Source organism: Callorhinus ursinus, unplaced genomic scaffold, assembly GCF_003265705.2.
Source record: "Callorhinus ursinus isolate GAN/ISIS: 27379988/994484 unplaced genomic scaffold, GSC_fseal_2.0 scaffold10, whole genome shotgun sequence".
In the NCBI taxonomy this organism is placed as follows: Eukaryota; Metazoa; Chordata; class Mammalia; order Carnivora; family Otariidae; genus Callorhinus; species Callorhinus ursinus.
The window spans coordinates 44,503,574-44,528,496 of record NW_027397072.1 but is presented as its reverse complement, the minus strand read 5'-3'; the positions used below and the strand labels follow the sequence as shown (position 1 = coordinate 44,528,496).

Below are 24,923 nucleotides of genomic sequence, written 5' to 3'. Positions count from 1 at the left end.
AAAGAAAGAAAAAGAAAGAAAGAAGGAAGGAAAGAAAAGAGAAAAAGAAACTATTCAGTGAAACTTCGAAACTTCTAAGTGAATAATTTATTAAAGAAGAGATTTTTGGATTTTTCATTTGTTTGTTTGTTTTGCCTTTACCTCTGCCTCTTAGAGTCATAAGGGACATTTTCCTTATGATTTCAAGCTGTGGGTTCCTTATTATCATGTTTAGCATCCCAGTGCATGACAGAACAGAAATTACAAACACTATATTTTGTAGTAAAGCATCTCTTTTGACTTTGATACAGAAGTTACAATATGGTCTAGGATATATTGGAATGAAATTCTGAATTCTGGTGATTTATTTTAAATGTTTTCTAATTTAGTTTTTATTTTCTCAATCATTTTCTATTCAGAACTGTGCTTACATAAGAGAGTAGCAAAAAACATTTGTATTTGAAGGCAAAAGCAAACCTCCTGTGTTTATTTAATTGATGAATGTCTGGAGCGGGAAGAAAACATACTTGCATGAAGTTGAATATGGGCATATGTGTAAACCATCCTGAGAATATATTGTTTTTCAGCAATTTAAATTTTTATTTCAGAGAAAACCAACTTTAGAGTTTAGAAATCCAACACATAATAGCTGTGTATTGAAAAGAATTTCCTCTCTCTCTCTCTCTCTCTCTCTCTCTCTCTCTCGCTTGGATTCTACCAGTCAAGTGTGTTTCTGAAATTTTTTTTTTTTAATTTTAATGTCTCTAACATTGAATTTTCTAAACCAGAGATTGTTTCTCTTCTCTTAATAGACTGGAAGAAAAGAAAAAGGAGATCCTCTAAACATTGCAATTGATAAGATGACCAAGAAAACAAGAGACCTAAGGAGACAGGTACTGTTTTTGTTTTTATATTAAGTGCATGGTACTGAGTGGTGGTTTTTAAGAATGTCCTTTTCCAGGGTGCCTTAGAGCAACATTCAAGTTGCTATTCTTCATAGCATCTACATATACACAGAAACATTTCATCAACAAGGTAGTCTGCTGAGCAGACAGATGTGACAGCCTCAAGACGTGTGATGAAAACACCCTCTGAAGAGGCAGCATGCTAACTGCCCAGAAACAATCTTCCCAGGTAGAGACTTGGTGAATTCACTACCTTCTACAATTGGTTTTTCAGTTTTCCAGATCCAGGTATACAAAGAGCCAGTTGTAGTTTTCTAGATTCTGCCGGTTTTTACTTAACACAACTACAAAGGCCTTAAATGAATAAACGAAAATGCTGATGGTTAATGAGAAACACAACTCTTAATCTGATGGGCTAATTAAGGTCTCTGACCCTGTGTATTCCCTTTGGGGATCCAAGTCACCAGGGGAATGTTGGCTTATCAGATGGTTATTTGCGAAACTGGGGACCGAAACAAGGAAAGTTAGTTGGATGATTTGAATGGTTAATGGTATCATTAGTCTGACAGGTCTATTTTTGGGGATGAAAAAAATCTCTGGTCAGGACCCCATTTTATCTTGAAAGTGCTATATCTACACTGGTAACCCTATTGTCTTGTAACCCTTATTTTGTTTCCATGGTGAGCTCCACTTTCTTTGGTAGTGTTCTTTCTAGAAAAGTTATACCATCCATTAAGTTACAATAAAATTCCCTCTTGATTTCTTTTTTTTTTGAATTTTTTAAAATTTTATTATGTTATGTTAGTCACCATACAATATATCATTAGTTTCTAATGTGGTGATCGACGATCCATTGTTTTCGTATATCACCCAGTGCTCCATGCGGTACGTACCCTCCTTAATACCCATCACCGGGCTAACCAGACCCCTATCCCCCCTCCCCTCTAAAACCCTGTTTGTTTCTCATAGTCTCTCATGGTTCATCTCCTCCTCCGATTTCCGCTCCCTTCATTTTTCCCTTCCTTCTCCTAATGTCCTCCATGCTGTTCCTTATGTTCCACAAATAAGTGAAACTATATGATAATTGACTTTCTCTGCTTGACTTATTTCACTTAGCATAATCTCCAGTCCCATCCGTGTTTATGTAAAATTTGGGTATTCATCCTTTCTGGTGGCTGAGTAATCGTCCATTGTATATATGGACCACATCTTCTTTATCCATTCATCTGTTGAAGGGCACCTCGGCTCTTTCCATAGTTTGGCTGTTGCGGACATTGCTGCTATGAACACTGGGGGGGGCATGTGGCCCTTCTTTTCACTACATCTGTGTCTTTGGGGTAAATACCCAGGAGTGCAATTGCTGGGTCATAGGGTAGCTCTATTTTTAATTTTTTGAGGAACCTCCACACTGTTTTCCAAAGTGGCTGTACCAACTTACATTCCCACCAACAGTGTACGAGGGTTCCCCTTTCTCCACAACCTCTCCAACATTTGTTTCTTTCCCTGTCCATTTTTGCCATTCTAACTGGTAGAAAGTGGTATCTCATTGTGGTTTTGATTTGAATTTCCCTGAGAGCTAATGATGATGAACATTTTTTCATGTGTCTGTTAGCCATTTGTATGTCTTCTTCAGAGAAGTGTCTTTTCATGTCTTCTGCCCATTTTTTGACTTATTTGTTTTTTGGCTGTTGAGTTTGAGAAATTCTTTATAGATCTTGGATACCAGCCCTTTATCTGTAGTGTCATTTGCAAATATCTTCTCCCATTCTGTGGGTTGCCTCTTTGTTTCGTTGACTGTTTCCTTTGCTGTGCAGAAGCTTTTTATCTTGATGAAGTCCCAAAAGTTCATTTTTGCTTTTGTTTCACTAGCTTTTGGAGATGTATCTTGAAAGAAGTTGCTGTGGCCAATGTCAAAGAGGTTACTGCCTATGTTCTCCTCTAGGATTTTGATGGATTCCTGTCTCACGTTGAGGTCTTTCATCCATTTTTAGTTTATCTTTGTGTATGGTGTTAGAGAATGGTCGAGTTTCATTCTTCTGCATGTGGCTTTCCAATTTTCCCAGCACCATTTATTGAAGAAACTTTTTTCCATTGCATATTTTTTCCTACTTTGTCGAAGATTATTTGACCATAGAGTTGAGGGTCCATATCTGGGCTCTCTATTTGGTTCCATTGGTCTGTATGTCTATTTTTGTGCCAGTACCATGCTGTCTTGGTGATCACAGCTTTGTAATATAGCTTGAAATCAGGCAATGTGATGCCCCCAGCTTTTTCTTTTTCAACATTTCCTTGGTGATTTGGGGTCTTTTCTGATTCCATACAAATTTTAGGATTGTTTGTTCCAGCACTTTGAAAAATGTCATTGGAACTGTGATCGGGAAGGCATTGAAGGTATAGATTGCTCTGGGTTGCATAGACATTTTAACAATATTTATTCTTCCGATCCATGAGCATGGAATATTTTTCCATCTTTTCTTCAATTTCTTTCATGAGTGTTCTGTAGTTCCTAGAGTATAGATCCTTTACCTCTTTGGTTAGGTTTATTCTGAGGTAATCTATGGTTTTTGGTGCTATTGTAAATGGAATTGTTTCTCTAATTTCTCTTTCTACAGTTGCATTGTTAGTGTATAAGAAAGCAACTGATTTCTGTGCATTGATTTTGTATCCTGCCACATTACTGAATTGCTGTGTGAGTTCTAGTAATTTGGGGGTGGAGTCTTTTGGGTTTTCCACATAAGGTATCATGTCATCTGCAAAGAGAGAGAGTTTGACTTTTTCTTTGCCAATTTGAATACATTTTATTTCTTTTTGTTGTCTGATTGCTGTTGCTAGGACTTCTAGTACTATGTTGAACAATAGTGGCAAGAGTGGGCATCCTTGACATCTTCCTGATCTTAAGGGAAAGGCTCTGAGCTTTTCCCCATTGAGAATGATATTCACTGTGGGTTTTTCATAGATGGATTTTATGAACTTGAGGAATGTTCCCTCTATCCCTATACTCTGAAGAGTTTTAATCAGGAAAGGATGCTGTATTTTGTCTAATGCTTTTTCTGCATCAATTGAGAGGACCATAGAGTTCTTCTCTCTCCTCTTATTAATGTGTTCTATCACATTGATTGATTTGCAAATGTTGAACCACTGTTGCATCCTGGGGATAAATCCCACTTGGTCATGGTGGATGATCCTTTTAATGTATTGTTGGATCCTATTAGGTAGGATTTTGTTGAGGATTTTGGAATCCATATTCATCAGGGATATTGGTCTGAAATTCTCCTTTTTGATGGGGTCTTTGCCTGGTTTGGGGATTAAGATAATGCTGGCCTCATAGAATGAGTTTCAAAGTTTTCCTTCTGTTCTTATTTTTTGAAACAGCTTCAGTAGAATAGGTATTATTTCTTCTTTGAATGTTTGGTAGAATTCCCCAAGGAATCCATCAGGCCCTGGACTCTTGTTTTTTGGGAGGTTTTTGATCACTGCTTCAATCTCGTTACTGGTTATTGGCCTATTCAGGTTGTCAATTTCTTCCTGTTTCAGTCTTGGCAGCTTATAGGTTTCCAGGAAGGCATCCATTTCATCCAGATTGCTCAGTTTATTGGCATATAGTTGTTGATAACAATTTCTAATAATTGTTTCTATTTCCTTGGTGTTAGTTGTGATCTCTCCCCTTTCATTCATAATTTTATTAATTTGGGTCCTTTCTCTTTTTTTTTGGATAAGTCTGGCTAGTGGTTTATCGATCTTATTAATTCTCTCTTTTTTAAAGATTTTATTTATTTACTTGACAGAGAGAGACACAGAGAGAAAGGGAACACAAGCAGGCGGAGTGGGAGAGGGAAAAGCAGACTCCCTGTCGAGCAGGGAGCCCGACGCGGGGCTCAATCCCAGGACCCTGGGATCATGACCCGAGCCGAAGGCAGACGCTCAATGACTGAGCCACCCAGGCGCCCGTCGATCTTATTAATTCTTTCAAAGAACCAGCTTCTAGTTTCATTGATCTGATCTACTGTGTTTCTGGTTTCTAATTCATTGATCTCTGCTCTAATCTTAATTTCTCTTCTAATACGTGGCTTAGGCATCGTTTGTTGCTTTTTCTCTAGTTCTTTAAAGTGTAAAGTTAGTTGGTGAATTCAGGATTTTTCTATTTTTTTGAGTGAGGCTTGGATGGCTATGTATTTCCCCCTTAGGACCGCCTTTGCAGTATCCCATAGGTTTTGGACCGATGTATTTTCATTCTCATTGATGTCCATGAATTGTTTAAGTTCTTCTTTGATTTCCTGGTTGACCCAAACATTCTTGAGCAGAGTGGTCTTTAGCTTCCAAGTGTTTGAATTTCTCCCACATTTTTTCTTGTGATTGAGTTCCAGTTTTAAAGCATTGTGGTCTGAGAATATGCAGGGAATAATCTCAGTCTTTTGGTATCGGTTGAGACCTGATTTGTGACCCAGTATGTGGTCTATTCTGGAGAACGTTCCATGTGCGCTCGAGAAGAATGAGTATTCTGTTGTTTTAGGGTGGAATATTCTGTAAATACCTATGAGGTCCACCTGGTCCAGTGTATCATTCAAAGCTCATTTTTCCTTGTTGATTTTCTGCTTAGATGATCTGTCCACTGCTGAGAGTGGAGTATTGAGGTCTCCTACAATTAATGTATTGTTATGACAATAAATATGACTCTTTATTTTGGTTAACAGTTGGCTTATGTAGATGGCTGTTCCCATGTTGGGGGCATAGATATTTACAATTGTTAGATCTTCTTGTTGGATAGACCCTTTAAGAATGATATAGTGTCCTTCTGTGTCTCTAACTACAAACTTTAGTTTAAAATCTAATTTGTCTGATATAAGAATTGCTACCCCAGCTTTCTTTTGAGGTCCGCTGGCATGGAAGATGGATCTCCATCCCTTCACTTTCAGTCTGGATATATCCTTAGGTTCAAAATGAGTCTCTTGTAGACAGCATATGGTTGGGTCCTGTCGTTTTATCCAATCTGCAACCCTGTGCCATTTTATGAGAGCAAATAGGCCATTCATGTTGAGAGTGATTATTGAAAGATATGAATTAATTGTCATCATGTTGCCTTTGAAGATGTTGTTTTTACAGATTGTCCCTGTAAATTTCTGTTGTATATCACTCTTGGGGTCTTTCTTCTTTTATAGAACCCCCCTTAATATTTCTTGCAGGGCCAGCTTAGTGGTCCCATATTCTTTCAGTTTCTGCCAGTCTTGGAAGTTCTTGCATCTCTCCATCCATTCTAAGTGACAGCCTTGCCAGATAAAGTATTCTTGGCTGTGTGTTCTTCTCATTTAGTACCCTGAATATGTCTTGCCAGGCCTTTCTGGCTTGCCAGGTCTCTGTGGATAGGTCTGACGTTATTCTGATGTTCCTCCCTCTGTACGTAAGGAATCTCTTCCCCCAACTGCCCGTAAGATTGTTTCCTTGGTTCTAAGATTTGCGAGTTTTACTATTACATGCCAAGGTGTTGGCCTGTTTTCCTTGATCTTGGGAGGGGTCCTCTCTGCATCTAGGACACGAATGTTTGTTTCATTCCCCAGATTAGGGAAGTTCTCAGCTACGATTTTCTCAATATATCTTCTAGTCCTCTCTCTCTCTCCACTCCCTCTGGGATTCCAATAATCCTGACATTGGAACGCTTCATGGTATCACTTATTTCTCTGATTCTATTTTCATGGATTCTGAGTTGTTATTCCCTGGCCTCCTCTTTTCCCTTTTTATCTATTAAATTGTCTTCCAGGTCACTGATTCATTCTTCTGCCTCACTTACCCTAGCTGTTAGATTATCTAGATTAGATTGGATCTCACTGATAGCATTTTTAAGTTCTGCCAATTCAGCTTTCATTTCTGCCCTTAGAGACTCTATGTTGCCATTAATCAATTTCTCCATTCTAGTTATTGTCTTCACAATTACTAGCCTGAATTCCATCTCTGACATCTTGGTTATATCTGCATCCATTTGGAAATCTGCGGCATAAGTCATAATCTCTGAGTCTTTCCTATTTTGGGGGTTCCTCCTCCTAATCATTCTGTTGATGGGTGGTTGAGAGAATGTATAGAGTCCAAATTATTGACCAGAACCCAAGCAAGATGCACCTGTTTTCTAGGGACCTTAGGGTTGCTGACCTCTTGTTCTCCCAGCCTGTCTTCTGGGGGAGGGGCCTGCTGCGCTGTTACTCAGGCAACCCTGTTTGGGCAGAGTTGCCCTGCCTCCCTGTGGCGGGGGGATGGGCTCAGTGAGAACCAGTTTGAGGGGCTTTTGTTCTCTGGCGGCTTTCCCTGGTGGCTTTCCGTGTCTCTCCCGAGAGTCAGAGCAGAAAAGACCGACCATTTCCAACCCTCTGCCTCAGAGCAGAGAGATCACAGTCTGTTCTTCAGTGAGCTCTCCAGGCCACACTATCTCCGTTTCTGTCTGTGCTGCTATAAACTGCAGCGTCCTGGATTGTGCGCCCCTCCGCAGTGCCCCCAGTCCTGCCTCCAGGTCGGGGCACATCTCTGCCCTTTGTGCTTCTAAAACCGCCTGCCACTCCCAGTTCGCATGCACGACCCCTGTCTCAGGGGCTGCCCTAAAGTTCTTTCCCCGCTGCTGCTGGTCTGGGATTATGTGCCCCGTCCCCAGTGCAGGAGGCTGTTGCTCACTGGTGGTATAGGATTCCCACAGCCAGGCTCCCTCCCGCTGCCATTTATCCTCAGATATCTGCCCACGGAATCATGGCTCCCTGCTTCGTACCTCGAAACCAACCACCTGCAATTTTCTGTTTGTAGAGATCCAGATCTATCTTCTTACATCTCAGGCTGATTTCATGGGTGTTCAGAGTGGTCTGGTATATATCCAGCTCAATTCCAGGGACCAGTTGGAATAGGGTCCCCTACTCCTCCGCCATCTTTTCCCCCCTCTTGATTTCTGCCTGAGCAGCATCCTGTCTCCTACTGGTAACTTTTGCATATATCCGTCTCATTCATTAAGTGTTGATTGTGTTAGTCACTAGAACCAACCACTTCCCTGAGGCAACAAGAGCCTTACTTTGTGCAGCAGGAAAAGCTGGACTGGCATGGCTGCATCTAGCACTCACTGCTCTTATGTGTCAAGTACAGACAGGATTAGAAAGGTGCCTGGGCAAGAATGACCAAGGAGCATGTTAGAAGTAGCTTGAATGAGAGGAAGACACCCCTTCTAATTACTACTGGGAAGCTTCTGGGCTCCCTTCAGGATATCACCTGTAGGTTGTAGGCATGCTTGAGCTAATGTCCTCCAGAAAAATCACAATTAGTTCTGGAATATGAAGAGTCTAGTTTACCCAGTTAACAAGTCCTTGTCGGGGAAGCATTTGCTTTTTATTTTACCTTAAAATGAGGGAGAATAAAACATTGTCCTATACCAGATGGATATTTGGCCAGGTCTCTTTGCCCTTTTAGACCATCTCTTCATTCAAATCCCCGTCTGTTATGAAATGATACGGGTAGTAGGAATTGGGACTGGGGTTAATGGGAAACATTGAATCAGGCGTCTGGAGCCAGGGTTTTACTTCTAGCTCTGCCACTGAACTGGCTGTGTGACTATGGATCTGCCATCTCTTGGTCTTCATTTCTTATATATAAAAGTAGAGAGCCAAACCAAATCTGTAAGCTCTCTATAAGCTGTATAAGATTGAATGAGTGCAAAAGAAATCTGCATTTATTTCCTATGCCACAGGTCCTAATGCTTGATGATCACAGATTTTGAAGCAGTGGGAGTATATCTTCTTTAGGCCCTTTTTTTTGGCTAGATTGTCAACCAGGCAAAATTCATGAACTGAGTTTTCTCACCTCCTCAATCTCTTGGTTTTAGTAGAGACCATTCTGTTACATTCAGGAGCCAGCAACCTCAGCTCTCTGAGCTTATGGACCTATCATAGCAACTTTTTATGTCTTATTAGGAAGGAGTGGATAAAGTAATTTTTACTCTGGTGTTAAAATTCTCAGAAAAGGGTTTACTCTTTTTTAACTGGGGATAGTGGTGAAATTTGTAGATGGAATTTATGGTAAAAGTTGAAATGTTTTGGTGACAAGTTCCTTGGAGAACTTCTTTTAGGATGGCAGTGGAAGGAGTATGTCATCCTTTGAAATCATTCCATGCATAAAAGAATTATTTTTCTGCTCACCTTTCCCAAAGATTGAGAGAAATAAAGATTAAGAGAATTGTTTCATGATACTAAGATCCAAAAGTTATGGCATAATTTCACACCACATCCCCAAATTTGGTTCAAACATCTTTCTCTTTCCCAATTTGCCTTTCTAGAACTAAGATGGTTCCCATCTGTCAGTTCCATCCCTATCCATATGTTGGGATATTTTTGTCTTTCTTTCCATCTCTTCTGTTTCTCCATGTACACCTGTAGTGTACAAAAGCTTCTCTGATCTAAACAGAAGCTACCTAGCACTTACACAAATGGAACATGCAACAATTCTGATTAGCTTGGCTCTGGTAGACCTTCATCTTAGATTTGGGTAGGTAGTTAATTGGATTAACAAGGTTTTGTCTTAGTATCTAATAGTAGGAAGGTATTGTGGCCCCCTGAATGCTAGTGGTTCAAATGAATGTTTTCCTGTGGCTAAACACTTTCTGTTCTGACAAACCTTATTAGAAGAGATTTTAAATGGAAACCCTCCAGTGTCCATGTCCACTTCCCTGTACACATGTAATCCTGTATACAATATTTAGAGCAATCAAATCACAATGGGAAAAAAAAAAAAAAGCTGAAAGCAAAGAAAAACATTTCTAGTGACTCTCCTTAAGTTTCCACTCTCAAGTTTCTTGCTTCTTCCTCAGAGCCCTAAGTTTGGGCAGTGTCCTTCAGAAGGGTGGCCCTGGAGTCTTGCAAAGTTCTAGTCACCAAATTAAAAAGAAATAAAGTCAATCATGATCATTATCTTGGACTTCCCTAATTTAAAAAAAAAAGTAGACTTTTGTAGATAATTGAAAAAAATCAAGAGTAATTGAATAAAAAGGATTTCTGTTTAAGTAGGATTTTCAAGTAAGTGGATCCCCTTTCTTTAGACAGTATATCCCAAAGAAATGGGGAGAGTCACAAATTATGAAAAAGGTTGCAGGAACCCCAGGGTGTTATTTAAAATTGATTGGCTTAGAACCATCTTGCCAATTAAACCCATGAGAGTGGGCAGTGGTGGAGCAGAATCCTCTTAAGAGTATTTTGTTTGGAATTAAAAATGGATTTAGGGGACTATAACTGCCAGCTTTAAGCATTATGTTTTAATTTTAGAGCTGCGGGCAGAAGTATACCCATGTCTGAGCTATTGTCACTGCTGTGATTCTGGAATCAGACCATTATAAAAACAAATGCTTTTGGCTGACTCCCCACCTGGGTACCTAGTAGCCCACATGGTCTACCCATCCTTTAGAGAGGACCCAGTCTGTGTCTGCCAGCTTGTCCTCCTTCTCTGTGCCACCTGTGAACTATTCTAGACATGGTCTCTTGATTTTCTCTAAGCTTACAGGGATGCTGGTCTAGCCTGGTTATTATTTTGGTCCTGTTATTAGTCTTTTTTTTTTTTTTCCAAGTTGATAAGCAAATCAGGACCCAAATGTTTCCCTATGAGAAGCTAATAAATAATAATCATAACAAGTTAGGGTGTTGCTAAACTTAGCAACTCTCTCATTCCCCAAACTAATCAAGGGCCTAATTCTTATCCCTTCACCCTTAATAGCCATCACAATAATTCCAGCAATGAGATTCAGTAAGTGTCAACTTGACAAAAATGTTAATTTTGCTATTACAATCAAAACACTTTCAACTAACAACGGAAGTCATGTATAGACTAATTTTACAACGGAATGAACACTTAATGGAATAGATTATCTAACAAAGGATTTAAAAACAAGCAAAAAACGTCATTGGATGGTATGTTTAAAGTGTATTTTTCAAGACCCTGTCTCCATAGAGAACTTATATAAGAAATATAACTAAAGGTGGGCAGTAATCAGCAGCAGCTTCTGAAATCACTGCCCACAAAATGAAAACTAAATTATAGCTGATAGGTACTGAGTTCGTAAAATGTGCCAGGCACTCTTCTAAGTTCTCTACATGAATGGACCACATTTAATCCTCATACAAGCTCTATGAGACAGAAGAGATGACATCATGCCCATTTTACAGATGCGGAGATGAATTGAAGTAATGCATCCAGGGCCACATGGAGTATGGATACATAAAGGTTTCAACCCCCACAGTCTGGCTGTAGGGTCTTTGCTCATAACCCTTCCCCATCCTGCCCCTCCATCGAACCAGCATATGCATTTGGGTCACCCATATACCAAACTACTCTGGGGGATGCAGTTGGGAAAGAAGGGAGGTTAACATAAATATATAAAGGTGCTTTATGATTTTCAACAGCACATTTACTACTTCAGGGTTTGGGACGGGTGACATGTACATACTATATACAGAAAAAAAATCTGCAGTGAATGTCAAAAAAATGATGTTAGTTGTGTTATGATATTGTCTCTCAGGTTTCCAGCTGTTATGGTTCACTGGGTCCTCTTTAAAAAATGCTATTATGTTTAGGTAGCTGGCTTCTCAAAGTGTGAATCATAGATTTTGCAAAAACATTTACAGAAAAAAGGAATTTTAAGGCATTCACTTCTTTTTCTTACATCTGCTCATGATGGGGCCAATTATTTTTAGAGTCATTGTAAGATAACATTTTAAAATCACTTATTTCCAGACTTAAATCTGCTTTTCCTCATAAGCACATGAGGCTATCTATATGGTTATAATAAAAATAAAATAAAATAAAAAAATAAAACAAATTATTGACTTTTTCCAAATGTTTAGGTTAATGTTCTTCACACTGAAAACCTATGGCAGAGTTAATAATCCCTAGAGTTTGTTCCCTAGGTCAGATTGCCTTGCTTCTGTAGAAATATGGAGACCAGAGAATGATCATACAGTGATTGGGATTTGAAATACAGAACATAAACAACTTAGAGACAGACAGAGACAAACTGCATCAGAAGCACCAAAGATCAGAATCAAAAAGGCAAGGAGGAGAAGCACAGAGGTAGCAGAGGGCTCAAGAGCACTGTGAAAGGCCATCCTTTTGACATGTCTCTTGAAAATGGGTTATATATTCAAGCCATCTCTCTACCTTAGGAAAATCCTGATATGACAGCCCTGAATGTCAGAGCACCACATACTTATTTATCTCCTGGAAAATACTCATTAGGACAAGTTCAAAGTACATGATTTCATCAGTTGGAAACAGTTCTTAAAATATCACTATGGGCAAGCTCTTCCCTTATGTAGACATTGTTCAAGTCATGAAGTGATTTAATTTCTTCTTATGAGCCATCCTATAGTTGATTACTAACACATTAACACAGTTTGTATAGGGCACCAAGCTTGACCTCTCCCTCATTAGCAAGTCTAGATCACAGAACAAATTCAGTAGCTTGATCAACATTGAATAATCAAATAACACACTGTACCGAGTGGAGGGATCTATAACATATGTGTGAATAGGAAAATGCTCAATCATGCGGTTCAGCTACTGATTTGTTCTTTTCTGCTAATTTCTCCAGGGCCTGGAAGTCAAGGAAAAGTGGGAAGGGGAAGGATAAGTAGCAATGATTGAGTCCCAAAACACATTCAAAAGAATATCTGTAGCTGGTCTAATCTCTGATACCTTCTCCTGTTCTAGGCAATGAGAATACCATTAAGAATCTTAACCCTGACACTGGACAATCAGCTATAGGATTATTGAAAAAGAATTTTTTTTTTTTTTTAATCATATTGTCTAGGATGAAATTCCTCAGCAGGAAATTCTGGAAGATTTTCAACAACGATGATTTAAACAAGGAACTTTTTTTTTTTTTTTTAAGAATGTTGTTTTAGCTTACCAGAACACTCATCTTGATTAAATGAAGTTGGCCCATATTCATTGTTGGAGGCTATGTTTAGGCTGGGATTTCTTATCCAAACTTGTCACTGCAAGGGAGATAATTCTGAAGCATGTTGCACAAGAGTTTGCCACTACGGCCTGAATTGAAGTATTTCTAGAATTGATGATTACAGCTAGTCGCCTTGATTCTGACTGAACATACTCAGTGGATCATTGCAGTCAACTTGTGGTCAAATATATCTGTTCCCTTTGACCCCTCCTTGCCGACGTTATCTTTTATTACCTGAAATGGCTGCCGGCATCAGTTTTCCAAGGAGAAATTTCCACCAGGGCAGCTGATATTTCTTTAATTTCCCCTTTCCCAAGGAGGCTGGATATATCTGAAATTTAGAAAGTGAGTTATCTACTTACAGGCCCTGCCTTTCCTGCTGTGGCCACCAGCCCTGCTGGCAGCCCATTTGCCCTAGGATCACTGTGTGTCTTGCTGGCTCCGGTGAATGTCACTAATGAAGGCTGAGGGAATTCAACAATGCTCTTTGCTTGGGTAGAAAATTGTGAAGAAGAGGATGTTGCTTATTTTTTTTTTTAAAGATTTTATTTATTTATTTGAGAGAGAGAGAATGAGAGACAGAGAGCACGAGAGGGAAGAGGGTCAGAGGGAGAAGCAGACTCCCCGCTGAGCAGGGAGCCTGATGTGGAACTCGATCCCGGGACTCCAGGATCATGACCTGAGCCGAAGGCAGTCGCTTAACCAACTGAGCCACCCAGGCGCCCCGAGGATGTTGCTTATAATGTCTATCTATTTACTTTATATGCCTTTGACCAATATTTGTCTTTTTTGGCTGAATGAAATTTCCAGTATACCTGAAAGCCAAATCCTCACCTCACCCCCACCCTACACAATTGTGTGCTTCCCGCTGTAATTAACTTTCCAAGAGGAAAGCTCCTCCCATTATCATTCTTTTAATCCCTATCAGTCATTCAGTCTGGTGGATTTCAACTCCTACGTGCATGTCCAGTCCATTCCTTTCTATCCACTCCCATTGGCACTGCTTAATTGCTTTTCATAAAAATGATGGTCACAGCCTCACAACCACTCCCCTCTACCCCAGGCTTCCTGCCTTCAGCTCACTCTAGCTCCAGCAATTTAAGTCAGCATTCACACATCCTCATGCTTTAAGCACTTGCTTCTGCCTAGAATGCCCTCTCTCCCTTCTTTCTTTTTTTCCCCCAAGAAAATTCACAATTTTTTCTGAATGCGCTCTCTTCCTTCCCCCCACCCCGGAAAATTCACAATTTTTCCTACAAGGCTTAGTTTAAATGTCACCTTATCATCACAACCTTATCCAGTTCCTATAAACAGGGCTTATCCGGTAGGCTCTGGAGCATTTTAAAATACCCTTATTATGACACTTTTTACAGTAGATTTTAAGTTATTTATGTGACTTCACCTATTCCCAAGTGTTATTATTTTTTATTTCTTCAGGACATATCCTAGTTGCCAAAATAAAGTAAGCTTATACCACACAGGGGTTGAAAGAAGGAAGACTCCCCTGTATGCAGCCTTGGCACCCAAGAAATGTCATAGTCATCAATTTCCCTCCATTCTAAACTCTCATGTCTCTGGTTCCACTGTTTTAACAACTCGATTTGTTAAAAAAAAGTCCACTTACACTGTGATAAAATAGCTATTTGCATTTTAATAGAGAACTTCTATGCCTTAATCCAGAAGTTTCCTGTTGCTGGGCTGACTTTAGAAAAGTCAGCTCAAGAACCAACTGAAATGCAGACATACGGCTCCATCTTGGGAGATTTTGATTTCATGTACATATGGTGGCACGTTAAACTCTGTACTCTAATAAGCTTTCCAGATAATCGATGATGTTCTGGCAGGTTTGAATTCCTCTGCCTTTGTTTCTAAGAGTGGGAACTTTCAGACCTCATTGCAATCTGTTGGGGGATGTATCTGAGGACTGTGAAGCCCTCCAACTTCTCTCTAATCCTCTATGAGAGCCTCCGCTAGACCTCTCCACCTCACAGATACAATATCTGTTTAGAGAGAAAGAGAATCCATGCTTGAGCCCTCTCTCCTCGTGGACCAAGATTAGAGATGGATGGTCTGTCTGATTGCTCACTATGCCATGCTCAGGGTCAAGACAAAGGCAGGGCAAGTGGGACACTAGCCTCAGGTACAAAATTTTAGGGAACAAACACCAAAAAACTCAGTAATCAAGATAAACAATATTCTTATAGTATTTTAGAAAATAGAAATTAATGCAAAAAAATCCATTATGAGCAAATTATCAACACTGTAAATAAAGATAGGATCAGTAACAGGACAGTTACCAGAAGCTGGAAGAAAACAGCAGTACTGATCCTGTTTTTATTTACAGTGTTGCTATTTTGTTTATGATGGGTGAATCTTTCCTGAGTCTTGGCTCTGCTCCAGAGTTTCTGTCTATTAAAGTCTTTACTGCACCTGCTCTATGAGAAAGTTCCCCACCCCCAAAAGTCTCAATGTCAGGTGGTTTTCTTTTTTCCCCCTACATTAGTGGCAAAAGGGCTGACTTTTAAATTTTATGAGCTGACACCTTGGACTCTAGATTTGAAAACCTATTTGAATTGTGGTGTCTTTTAGGTTGTCTTGCTCCAAATGTATTTCTTCTCGATATTTATCACAATGACATGGGCTTTTTATGGCACTCTGAAGTGCTTCAGAGAAAATGGAGAGCATTTTAATACTGCTGATTTACTCTTTCAGGTCTATGGTAATTTCCTTACTGCCTAATTATAAGGCTCAGTTTAATTTACTCTACACATAATGTTTACTGATGCACATATGGTGCCACATTTCAGGAAACTGTACCCAGAACAGGTATTTTTGTCAGACTGGAGCATGGAAAATTTCCTTCATATACAGAAAAAAAAAATGCCAAGAAATGTAATTGTCTCAACAAAGAATGTCCCCCAAACAGAGGTAGAAAAAAAAAATCACATCTATCTTTAACTTCATGAAAAAAGATATAGTCTCTTTAAATGCTTAATTTTATATTACATGTGTACAAAGATTTCCAGTTACCCCAAAAATTGGGAGGTAGGAATTGAGGGAAGGAGAGACAGGAAAGAAAAGCAGTAATATTTTCTGAGCTACTTCTTAACTATCTCTGAAAAAGGAAATATGGACTCAGTAGTTATGGATTCATAACTCTTAGAGGTAAAAGCTGCCTCGAAGATTTTTTTCCCCAGGGCAAAAGTTTTGTTTTTGTTTTTTAAAGATTTTATTTATTTATCTGACAGAGAGAGAGAGAGAGCGCACAAGCAGGGGGAACAGCAGAGGGAGAGGGAGAAGCAGACTCCCTGCTTAGCAGGGAGCCCGATGTGGGGCTGATCCCAGGACCCTGGGATCATGACCTGAGTGGAAGGCAGACACTTAACCAACTGAGCCACCCAGGCACTCCTCTAGTGCAAAAGTTTTTTGTTGAACCTCCTTAAGACCCCTTCATCACCCTCCGATTTAGAGATTGGAGCTTATCCCTTCACCCAGCAATTTTAGTTGTTAGAAATTGAATTAAGATCAGTGATTTTGTAATTATCAATCATTGATGTTGGGTTTTTCAGCAAAACTGATGTTGGTTTCTTTTTCTTTTTCTTTTTTTTTACTTTGCCTATGGTTAAGACCTAGATAAAAGTCCAGTAAAGAACTCTATTTAGAGTTCCTTAACACTTCACCTACTGTCCCTACGACAATTCTGTGGAGGGGGCATTACTATCAAAAGATTTTTTCTTTTTTCAGAGTAGAGTATTGAAGTCCCAGAAATAAAATTAAATTTCTTACTGATACAGAACTCCTAAGTTAGAAAACCCAAGTGGGTTGACTCTGAAGCCTGTTCTTTTAATGACTGTAATTGTTAAAGTTGATTCACTTTGGTCTTAGTTTATAGCTTTTATTAAAATTCCCTTAATAGGACAAGTGTCAGGTAAATATTAATTACTAATGAGTCTTGAGATTCTCAATAATAATCATAATAATAAGCTTCCTGTTTAATATAATCACCATTTTATTTCTTCCTTTAGCCATCCATATCTGTGTCCAGCCCAATGCAAGACACTGAACCATGAATGAGATTCTGATAATTATTTTTCTAATTAATTATAAGGGTGAAAAAAGTAAAGGACTTTCATTTTAGCTGGGGGATATCTGATTAAGTGCAGATCAGGACACTAGCAGACCTGCCTGGTATATTCAAATGGGAAACAGTTGAATGGATTATGCCGTAGTGTTCCAGGTTTAAAGGAGAACCATTTGTCCTAAAGACTTTGGTGTTCGGAGGGGATTTTCCATCTGACCCAACTATAGGTGCTTGTGAGAAGTTTGGATGGATAACCACTCTCAGCCCCTCCTTTACCATTCCACAGTTCCCTGGTTTGTCACTGAGTGTATCAATCCTCTTAACTGTTAAAGGCAGGACTTCTATATTTTTATGATTCCTTTAATTTTAGCAAGGATTAGGCTGCCTTAAATAGCTGTGCTCTAAGTTACCACTGTGTAAAGAGGGTGACCGAAAAGCTGAAAAGCACCTTTAGTCATGGCAAGCCAGGAGGTCTGGGCAGTTGAGCAAGGAGAAGCGGGGCACAGAGTCGCAGGGGCAGGAGGAAGTCCGCACTAATGAAGCCTGCCTGACTGAACAGATTTCCCTCAGCCCCTCCTTTGAAATCTGCAAAATCTGCAGGCTTAGATCAATGTGGCCCTGAGGCTGTATCCACAGATGCCATAATAACTAGTTGAAAGTGGATCACTTGTGACTGATCAACTAGGCATTGTGTCTGCATATCACCATAGCAACCTGCTTGCCTGGTGCTCTTTGGGCGCATTCTCTGTGTGTTTAGCCTGTCTATGGTACTGGCTGAAGTACCTTCAGTTTGTTTGTTTGTTTGTTGTTTTGTTTTCTGTTTTTTTGTGTGTGGTTTTGTTTTTGGCTTTTTTGTTTGTTTGTTTTTGTTTTTTTTCTTGCCAAATTAGGGAGAAATACCAGTATTTGGAGTTTAGTCCAGGTTAGAGCACCTATGTCAAGCAGGTCAGGCAACCCGGCCAGATATCCTCCTAATTCCCAAAATTTGGGGGAAAAGCCAACAACTTTTACACTTCCATCTAACCTTTCCTCTTAATTCCTTGCCTCAAAGCTCCTGCTACAAAAGGAATTGCTTCGAGACCATTGGAATAACCTATGTTTTCTAGCAGAACATGAGGCAAAGGGAGAAGAAAAATCAACTTGGTCAAATAATACCAGTCATACTGGCCACTTGGGGGCTCTTTGTGGCCATCTCTAGCCTCCTCAGTTTCTTAAGCAGGTGGGTCCAGCAGATGATCAGCTGTAAGTAAGCAATGGGTGAATGGAGCCTGAAATAGCCAGGGAATTGCAGTAGCGATGCAACATAGTGATATAGGCAGAGTGGAATGCTATCAGACTAAAATCCATTGATGAAACTCTATACAACAGGTACCTGCAAACTACTACCTGTGGCCCCAATCTGGCTCTCTGCCAGAGTTTATGTAAATGAAGTTGTATTGTCAGTTCTTGTGTTGCAATGGCAGAGTTGAGTAGCCATGGAAGAGGTCAACTGGCTTCAAAGACTAAAATATATACTGGCTGCCCCTTCGCCGGAAAGCAGGCCAACCTTTGCTCTAGAAGTAAGTCTGCTTGAGAGAAAACATATATGGTGTAAGAGCCTAGATTTCCCTGAAAAACTGAGGGACCTTAAATCTATCTCAGTCTCTTGCCTTTCCCTGAAACATCTTTAGCACCAGTGTCATTTTATAGGATTTCTACACACTTGGAAATGTGGAGTAATCATTGGGCCTCTGTCTGAAACGAAGTCCCTCTAGGGAAAAATTCAGCGGCTGTTGGAAATGCAATGCTGTGCAATAGTTAAAGACAAGAAGCAAAGAAGTATAGCATATGGTGGCAGAACTCCGGAGAGCACAAAGTTAGCTCAGAGGCACACAGTTATCTATAATTGGAATAGAGCAGAGGAGCATGGTGAATGGTTTTCCGTTTTTAGAAAATGTCATGGGCTCCTTAATGACCACAAGTGGTCAGAAGCTTCAGAGGTTCATTTATAAGTAACATCTGAACCATCAAGTAAGGGCCCATCATTCCTCTTCCTTTACCCAACAACATCTTATTCCCCTCGTTTCCCATCCTGCTCAAGTGAACTGAAGTGGCACTCATCTAACACCTGGAGTGGGAAATGGTGAGTTTCAGCAGGTTCCTCCCTGGGGCTCTTGTAGTTACAATGGGGATTCTTCTGAGACCCACAGGACTTCTGCTGTAAGGTGGAATGGCAGGGAATTTGCAAGTATGGGGCCAGATGATCTTACCTGGTACAAATTCTACTACACTGGGGCAGGTATGTAGAATTGACCCCATCAGAGAGAAATATGGTTTTGGAGAGTTGTTCCCTGTATCTTCCTTCAAACTCTTTAACCACACACCTTTTATAGGCTTCTGCTGTTAATCTGCCATCAAATCCACTCAGTGATTGTTTCTCCAAATTATCTATGCAGTTGTAGGGGATTGAGCAGCATTTTATAAGCCTCCTAAGGGTTCTTGCTGGGCGAACTTATCTGATGCAACTGTTGACTCTCTCACAGTGGATTCCAGCAGCTTACACCTATTCAGTGCCAGCTAATCAATGACAGATATTACATGCTTAGAATGAAATATCCAGGCATCTAAATTTAGATCCCCTTTTGTGGTAAGCAGTGAATGAGGGGTGAAAATGCTGGAAGGTGGTTGAATAGGTGTGGGAGTAAAGGATAGAAAAAAAGATGACCTTTGTCCAATTAGGATTTGTGAATTTGAATAGCCAGATTCATAAACACATGGACCTTAAGTAAAAGAGCACTAATCTTGGAATCTGAAGTCCTGACTCTGGCATTTTCCTCTCCTCATCTATACAACAAATAAAATGATACTCTCCCCACAAACCACACCTCTCACACTCACCATGACATTGTAAGGAAGATCAAATGAAATAATGTCTAGAAAAGTTCTCAGCAAACTATAAAAACAAACATGCACAAGATTATTATTAAAGGTAGTAAGCACCCAGAAACTGAGTAGACTTTCCCAATATACAGGAGAATCATTCTGCTTTTTAGTGTGGGCTAAGGGATCTGAGCAAGGTAGTTATACCAGAAATGTCTTTCCACCTTTACCTATGTTACCTAAAATTCCACCCTTTTGACAAATGCCAAATCTTCTGGGCTAACAAACGGGATATTTGAAAGTATGTCTGTCATGTTGGAGGTGTGGAGAAATCCTGAGAGAAAAAAAATCTAAGAGAAACCTGAGAGAAAAAAATCTTTTTTTTAAAATGTTTTATTTATTTATTCATGAGAGTCAGAGAGAGAGAGAGAGAGAGAGAGAGAGAGGCAGAGGGAGAAGCAGGCTTCCTGTAGAGCAGGGAGCCCGATGCGGGACTCAATCCCAGGACCCTGGGATCATGACCTGAGCCAAAGGCAGACGCTTAACCATCTGAGCCACCCAGGCGTCCCTGAGAGAAAAAATCTTAAGTAATATGATGTGAAGGAAATGTAACAAATTTAGACCTTTAAAAAGTGTTTCTTAGGCCAGCCTCCAACACATGTAATCAGAACTCATGCTTACCTCTAAGCAGCATCATTTATGAAGCCAGTCAAGTATATATATGGTGAGGTTGATCATTGTAGCTTTATTAGTAAATGGGAATTGAGACAGTAGAGAAGTTTTCAGCAGTGAGAGTAGATGGCTTGTCTTGTTTTTCTCTGGGTCCCTAGCCAGACATAGTGCTTGGTAAACCAGGACCTCCTCAAATGCTAGTAGCAGGAATGAATGAGTTAACACCAATCACTGAGTAGAGAGAGTGGAATAAAGTAAGAAAGAGATAGAGCATATTTTTCCTCTCTATGAATTTATTACTCTATAATAGCATTTCTGCCTCCTTGAGCTAATTGTATTACTATCTACCCCATTATATTTTTGTGAATTTACTCTCATTTTTCCCCCTTTGGCATGACATTTAAATATCTTTAGTAATAGTGTAGCATTTATGTAGATTTTTCTTTATGGATCTTTTTTCTTCCTGCTTTGAGATCAGAAATTTTCTTACCCTTTTGAGATTTGAAATGCACAATTGAAGACAAATAATTAAGTGAATTTTATTGGTTTTGCAAAAATAAACATTTAGAGCCAACAATATGGAATGGGAAAGGATAGTATCTTCAACAAAGGATAGTTTCCAGTGTTAAGAAAACTAGACAGCCACATGCAGAAGAATGAAACTAGACTTTTTTCTTACACCATCTACAAAAAACAATTCAAAATGAAGTAAAGACTTGAGTGTGAGATCTGAATTCATTAAACTTGTAGAAGAAATAAAGGGGGTAAGCTCTTTGACGTCGTTCTTGGCAATGATTCCTTAGATAAGACACCAAAAACAAAGACAGCAAAAGCAAAATTAAAAAAATGTGGGGTTACATCAAACTAAAAAGCTTCTACACAGCAAAGGAAACCATCAACAAAATGAAAAGGCAACCTACTGACTGGGAGAAAACATTTGCAAATCATATATCTGATAATGAGTTAATAGCCAAAATATATAAAGAATGCATATAACTCAATACCACATACACAAAACTTTTCTTTTTGAATAGTCATTTTTCCAAAGAAAACATGCAAATGACCAACAAGTACATGAAAAAGTGCTCAACACCACTAATCACCAGGGAAATGCAAATGAAAACCACAATAAGATACTACCTCACACTTGTTAGAATGGCTATCACCAATAAGATAAGAGATAGCAAATGTTGGTGAATATATGGAGAAAAGGGAACACTTGTACACTGTTGGTGGGAATATAAAATTAGTGTGCCCACTTTGGAAAACAGTATGGAGTTTCCTCAGAAAATTAAAGACAGAATTGCCATTTGATCCAGCAATTTCACTTCTGGACATAGTTGACTCTTGACCAACATGGGTTTGAACTGCACAGGTACACTTATATGTGAATTTTTTTTAATAATACAGTATAGTACCAAATACACTGTAAGTGTATTTTCTCATCTTTATGATTTTCTTTTTTTTTTTTTTAAAGATTTTATTTATTTGACAGAGAGACACAGCACGAGAGGGAACACAAGCAGGGGGAGCGGGAGAGGGAGAAGCAGCCTTCCCGTGGAGCAGGGAGCCCGACGCAGGGCTCGATCCCAGGACCCTGGGATCATGACCCGAGTCGAAGGCAGACATGCAACAACTGAGCCACCCAGGCGCCCCATCATCCTTATGATTTTCTTAATAAGATTTTCTTTTTTCTAGCTTATTTCATTGTGAAAATACAGAATATAATGCATATGACATACAAAATATGTGTTAATCAACTGTTTGTATTATCAGTAAGGCTTCCAGTTAATAGTAGGTTATTAGTGATTAAGTTTTGGGGGAGTCAAAGTTATACATAGATTTTTTTTTTTAAGTTTTTGTTTTAATTCCAGTCAGTTAACATACAGTATTATATTCGTTTCAGGTGTACAATATAGTGATTGAACACTTCCATACATCACCCTGTGCTCATCACGTTAGATAAGTGCCCTCCTTAATCCCCATCACCTATTTCACTCATCCCCCCCACCCCCTCCCTTCTGGTAACCAGCAGTTTGTTCTCTATAGTAAAGGGTCTCTTTCTTTCTTTGCCTTTCTCTCTCTCTCTCTTAACCTCTGCTTGTTTGTTTTGTTTCTTAAATTCCACATATGAGTGAAATCATATGGTATTTATCTTTCTCTGACTGACTTATTTCGCTTAGCATAATACCCTCTAGCCCCATTCATGTCATTGCAAATGGCAAGATTTCATTCTTTTTTATGGCTGTGTAATATTCCATTGATAAGTTATATGTGGATTTTTGACTGTGTGGAGTGTTGGCACCCCTAACCCCCACTTTGTTCATGGGTCAACTGTATATCCAAAGGAAATGAAAGCAGGATATCGAAGAGATATCTGCACTCCCGTGTTCATTGTAACATTATACATAGTAACCAAAATGTGGAAACAACCTAAGGGTTTATCAACAGATGAATTGGTAAATATATATATATATAATGAAATACAATTCAGACATGAGAAAAAAGGAAATCCTGCCATTTGTGACATGAATGGGCCTTGTGGGCACTATACTAAGTGAAATAAGCTGAACAGAGAAAGACAAATACTTCATGTTATCAATTATGTGTGGAATCTTAAAAAAAAAGAAACTCATAAAAGCAAAATAGAAAAGTGGTTGCAGGGGACTAGGGGTTAGGGGATATAGGGAAGGATTGGTCAAAGGGTACAAACTTTCACTATAAGATGAATAAGGTCTGAGGATCTAACGTAAAACATGACTACAGTTGATAACACTGTATTGTAAAATTGATATTTGCTAAGAGAGTAGAATTTAAGTGTTCTCACCAAAAAAAAAAAAAAAAAAGAAAGAAAGTGTGCACTGTAATGGGTGTGTTAATAAACTGGATGGGAGAGAGTCCTTTAACAGTGTATATGTATATCAAATCACCATGTTGTATACTTTAAATATCTTACAATTGTATTTGTCAGTTGTACCTCAATAAAGCTGAAAAAAAAATTAACATCTGTCCATTAAAAGAATCACAGAGATATCTTCTCATTGGAGATTAAAGTTGGACGTGCCATCTTCAAAGTCTTATCTAAGTTTAAGCTTCTATGATTCTAGTTGGCTGGGGAGAGCCATTTTTTCTTGTTCTGTCTTTTTCAGGGAACTGTTTCATATTCATCAAATGGTTGTGGGTTTTTAGACTTTGTGCAAAACACTTTGCAGTATCTATTTGAAGGTGTCTCAATATACATCATACACTCCTCATGTCCCACCCTGTAGGCAGACAATTTCTGGTCATTTGAGACAGTCTATTTTTAAGTTTGTGAGTTAAACTGTGTCTATCCTTTCATCACTGTGCCCTCTTGTGAAATAAGGAAGTGGAGTGTCAGATTAGGTGCCATCCATTGACTACATTCCTTTTGGTTTGCTGAGGAAAATGCAGTTATTTACATTGATGAATGGCCTTAATTGGGTAAAATAGACTGGTAGTGCTGAGCTAATACCTTTAAATGTCTTGTCTTATGCAATTAATATTCCCTTGTCACACATACATTTAAACAGTTGGAAGAAAGCCTTGTGTTCTTGACTCCTGTCAGACTTAACAAATGATTTTGTCAAGTCATTCCTTTCTGCCCTGGTTGATTGATAGCTAAATTTTGGTCTTCTAGCTTATGTAAAAAGTGTTAACTATGCCTTTCAGCTTGTAGGCAAGGGCATTTAAACCATTCTAATAGTCAATTTACAGAGGAATTACATTGCCTGTTTACTGGAGGGGTCAAAAAATGTGCCCCTGTTCATCAGGGACACAAATCACAGGGCCCATGAGCTAATGAAGGCAGTATTTATGAGTCCCTGCATTTGCTGTATAATACCAGGTTCAAGGTGCCCCTGGTCTTGGCTGCTGAGAGCTCTGGTGCCCAATTTTGGGTGTCCCTTTGCTTATGGACTATGTAATAGGTAGATATATTTGGCATGAACAGGGTTTGCTTTGAAAATGCTTAAGAATGAGAATAAAATCTAGAATGCTAGCTAGATTTTTACAGTACTGAATTTCACGTGCAGATTTTAGCGATCTCTCTGTAATAAGGCAGATCTCTGCTAACCTCTGCTGCCACCTGGCTTATAGATGTTCATACATACCATGATTACCATCTCCAAGCATGCAAAGTGGATTCCAGTCATTTCTGGGAGGAGTCTCACTTCCCTTGGCTTGAGCCTTTGTTGAGAATCTCACAGTTTACCATTTTAAAACACTTTGGCCAATAAGTTGTTAAGATAGCTACATAAGAGCAAGTATAACCCATCAATATGTTTTTGCAATAGATATATCTTGAACCATGAGTCCTCCATTTTTTTTTTTTTTTTACAGACTCTTAAAGCCACAGGAAGTCACAGAGTCTCATAGTGAGTATCCAGCAGGTCCCTTTCAGCTCCTGGAGTGGGGATTCATTAGGACTCAACATCACATCTGCCTCTGG

General features: G+C 39.3%; 1 protein-coding gene across 10 annotated transcripts in view; it reads left to right on the top strand.

Moving 5' to 3' along the window:
* Nucleotides 1-24,923, top strand: part of CTNNA2 (catenin alpha 2) — a 1,073,854-nt gene that overhangs the window by 809,228 nt on the left and 239,703 nt on the right. For all 10 annotated transcript variants that reach the window (XM_073897478.1, XM_073897482.1, XM_073897474.1 and 7 more), the window contains one exon: nucleotides 792-872. In XM_073897478.1, the coding sequence (XP_073753579.1) occupies nucleotides 792-872 (81 nt within the window). The remainder of the gene's footprint in view (nucleotides 1-791; nucleotides 873-24,923) is intronic.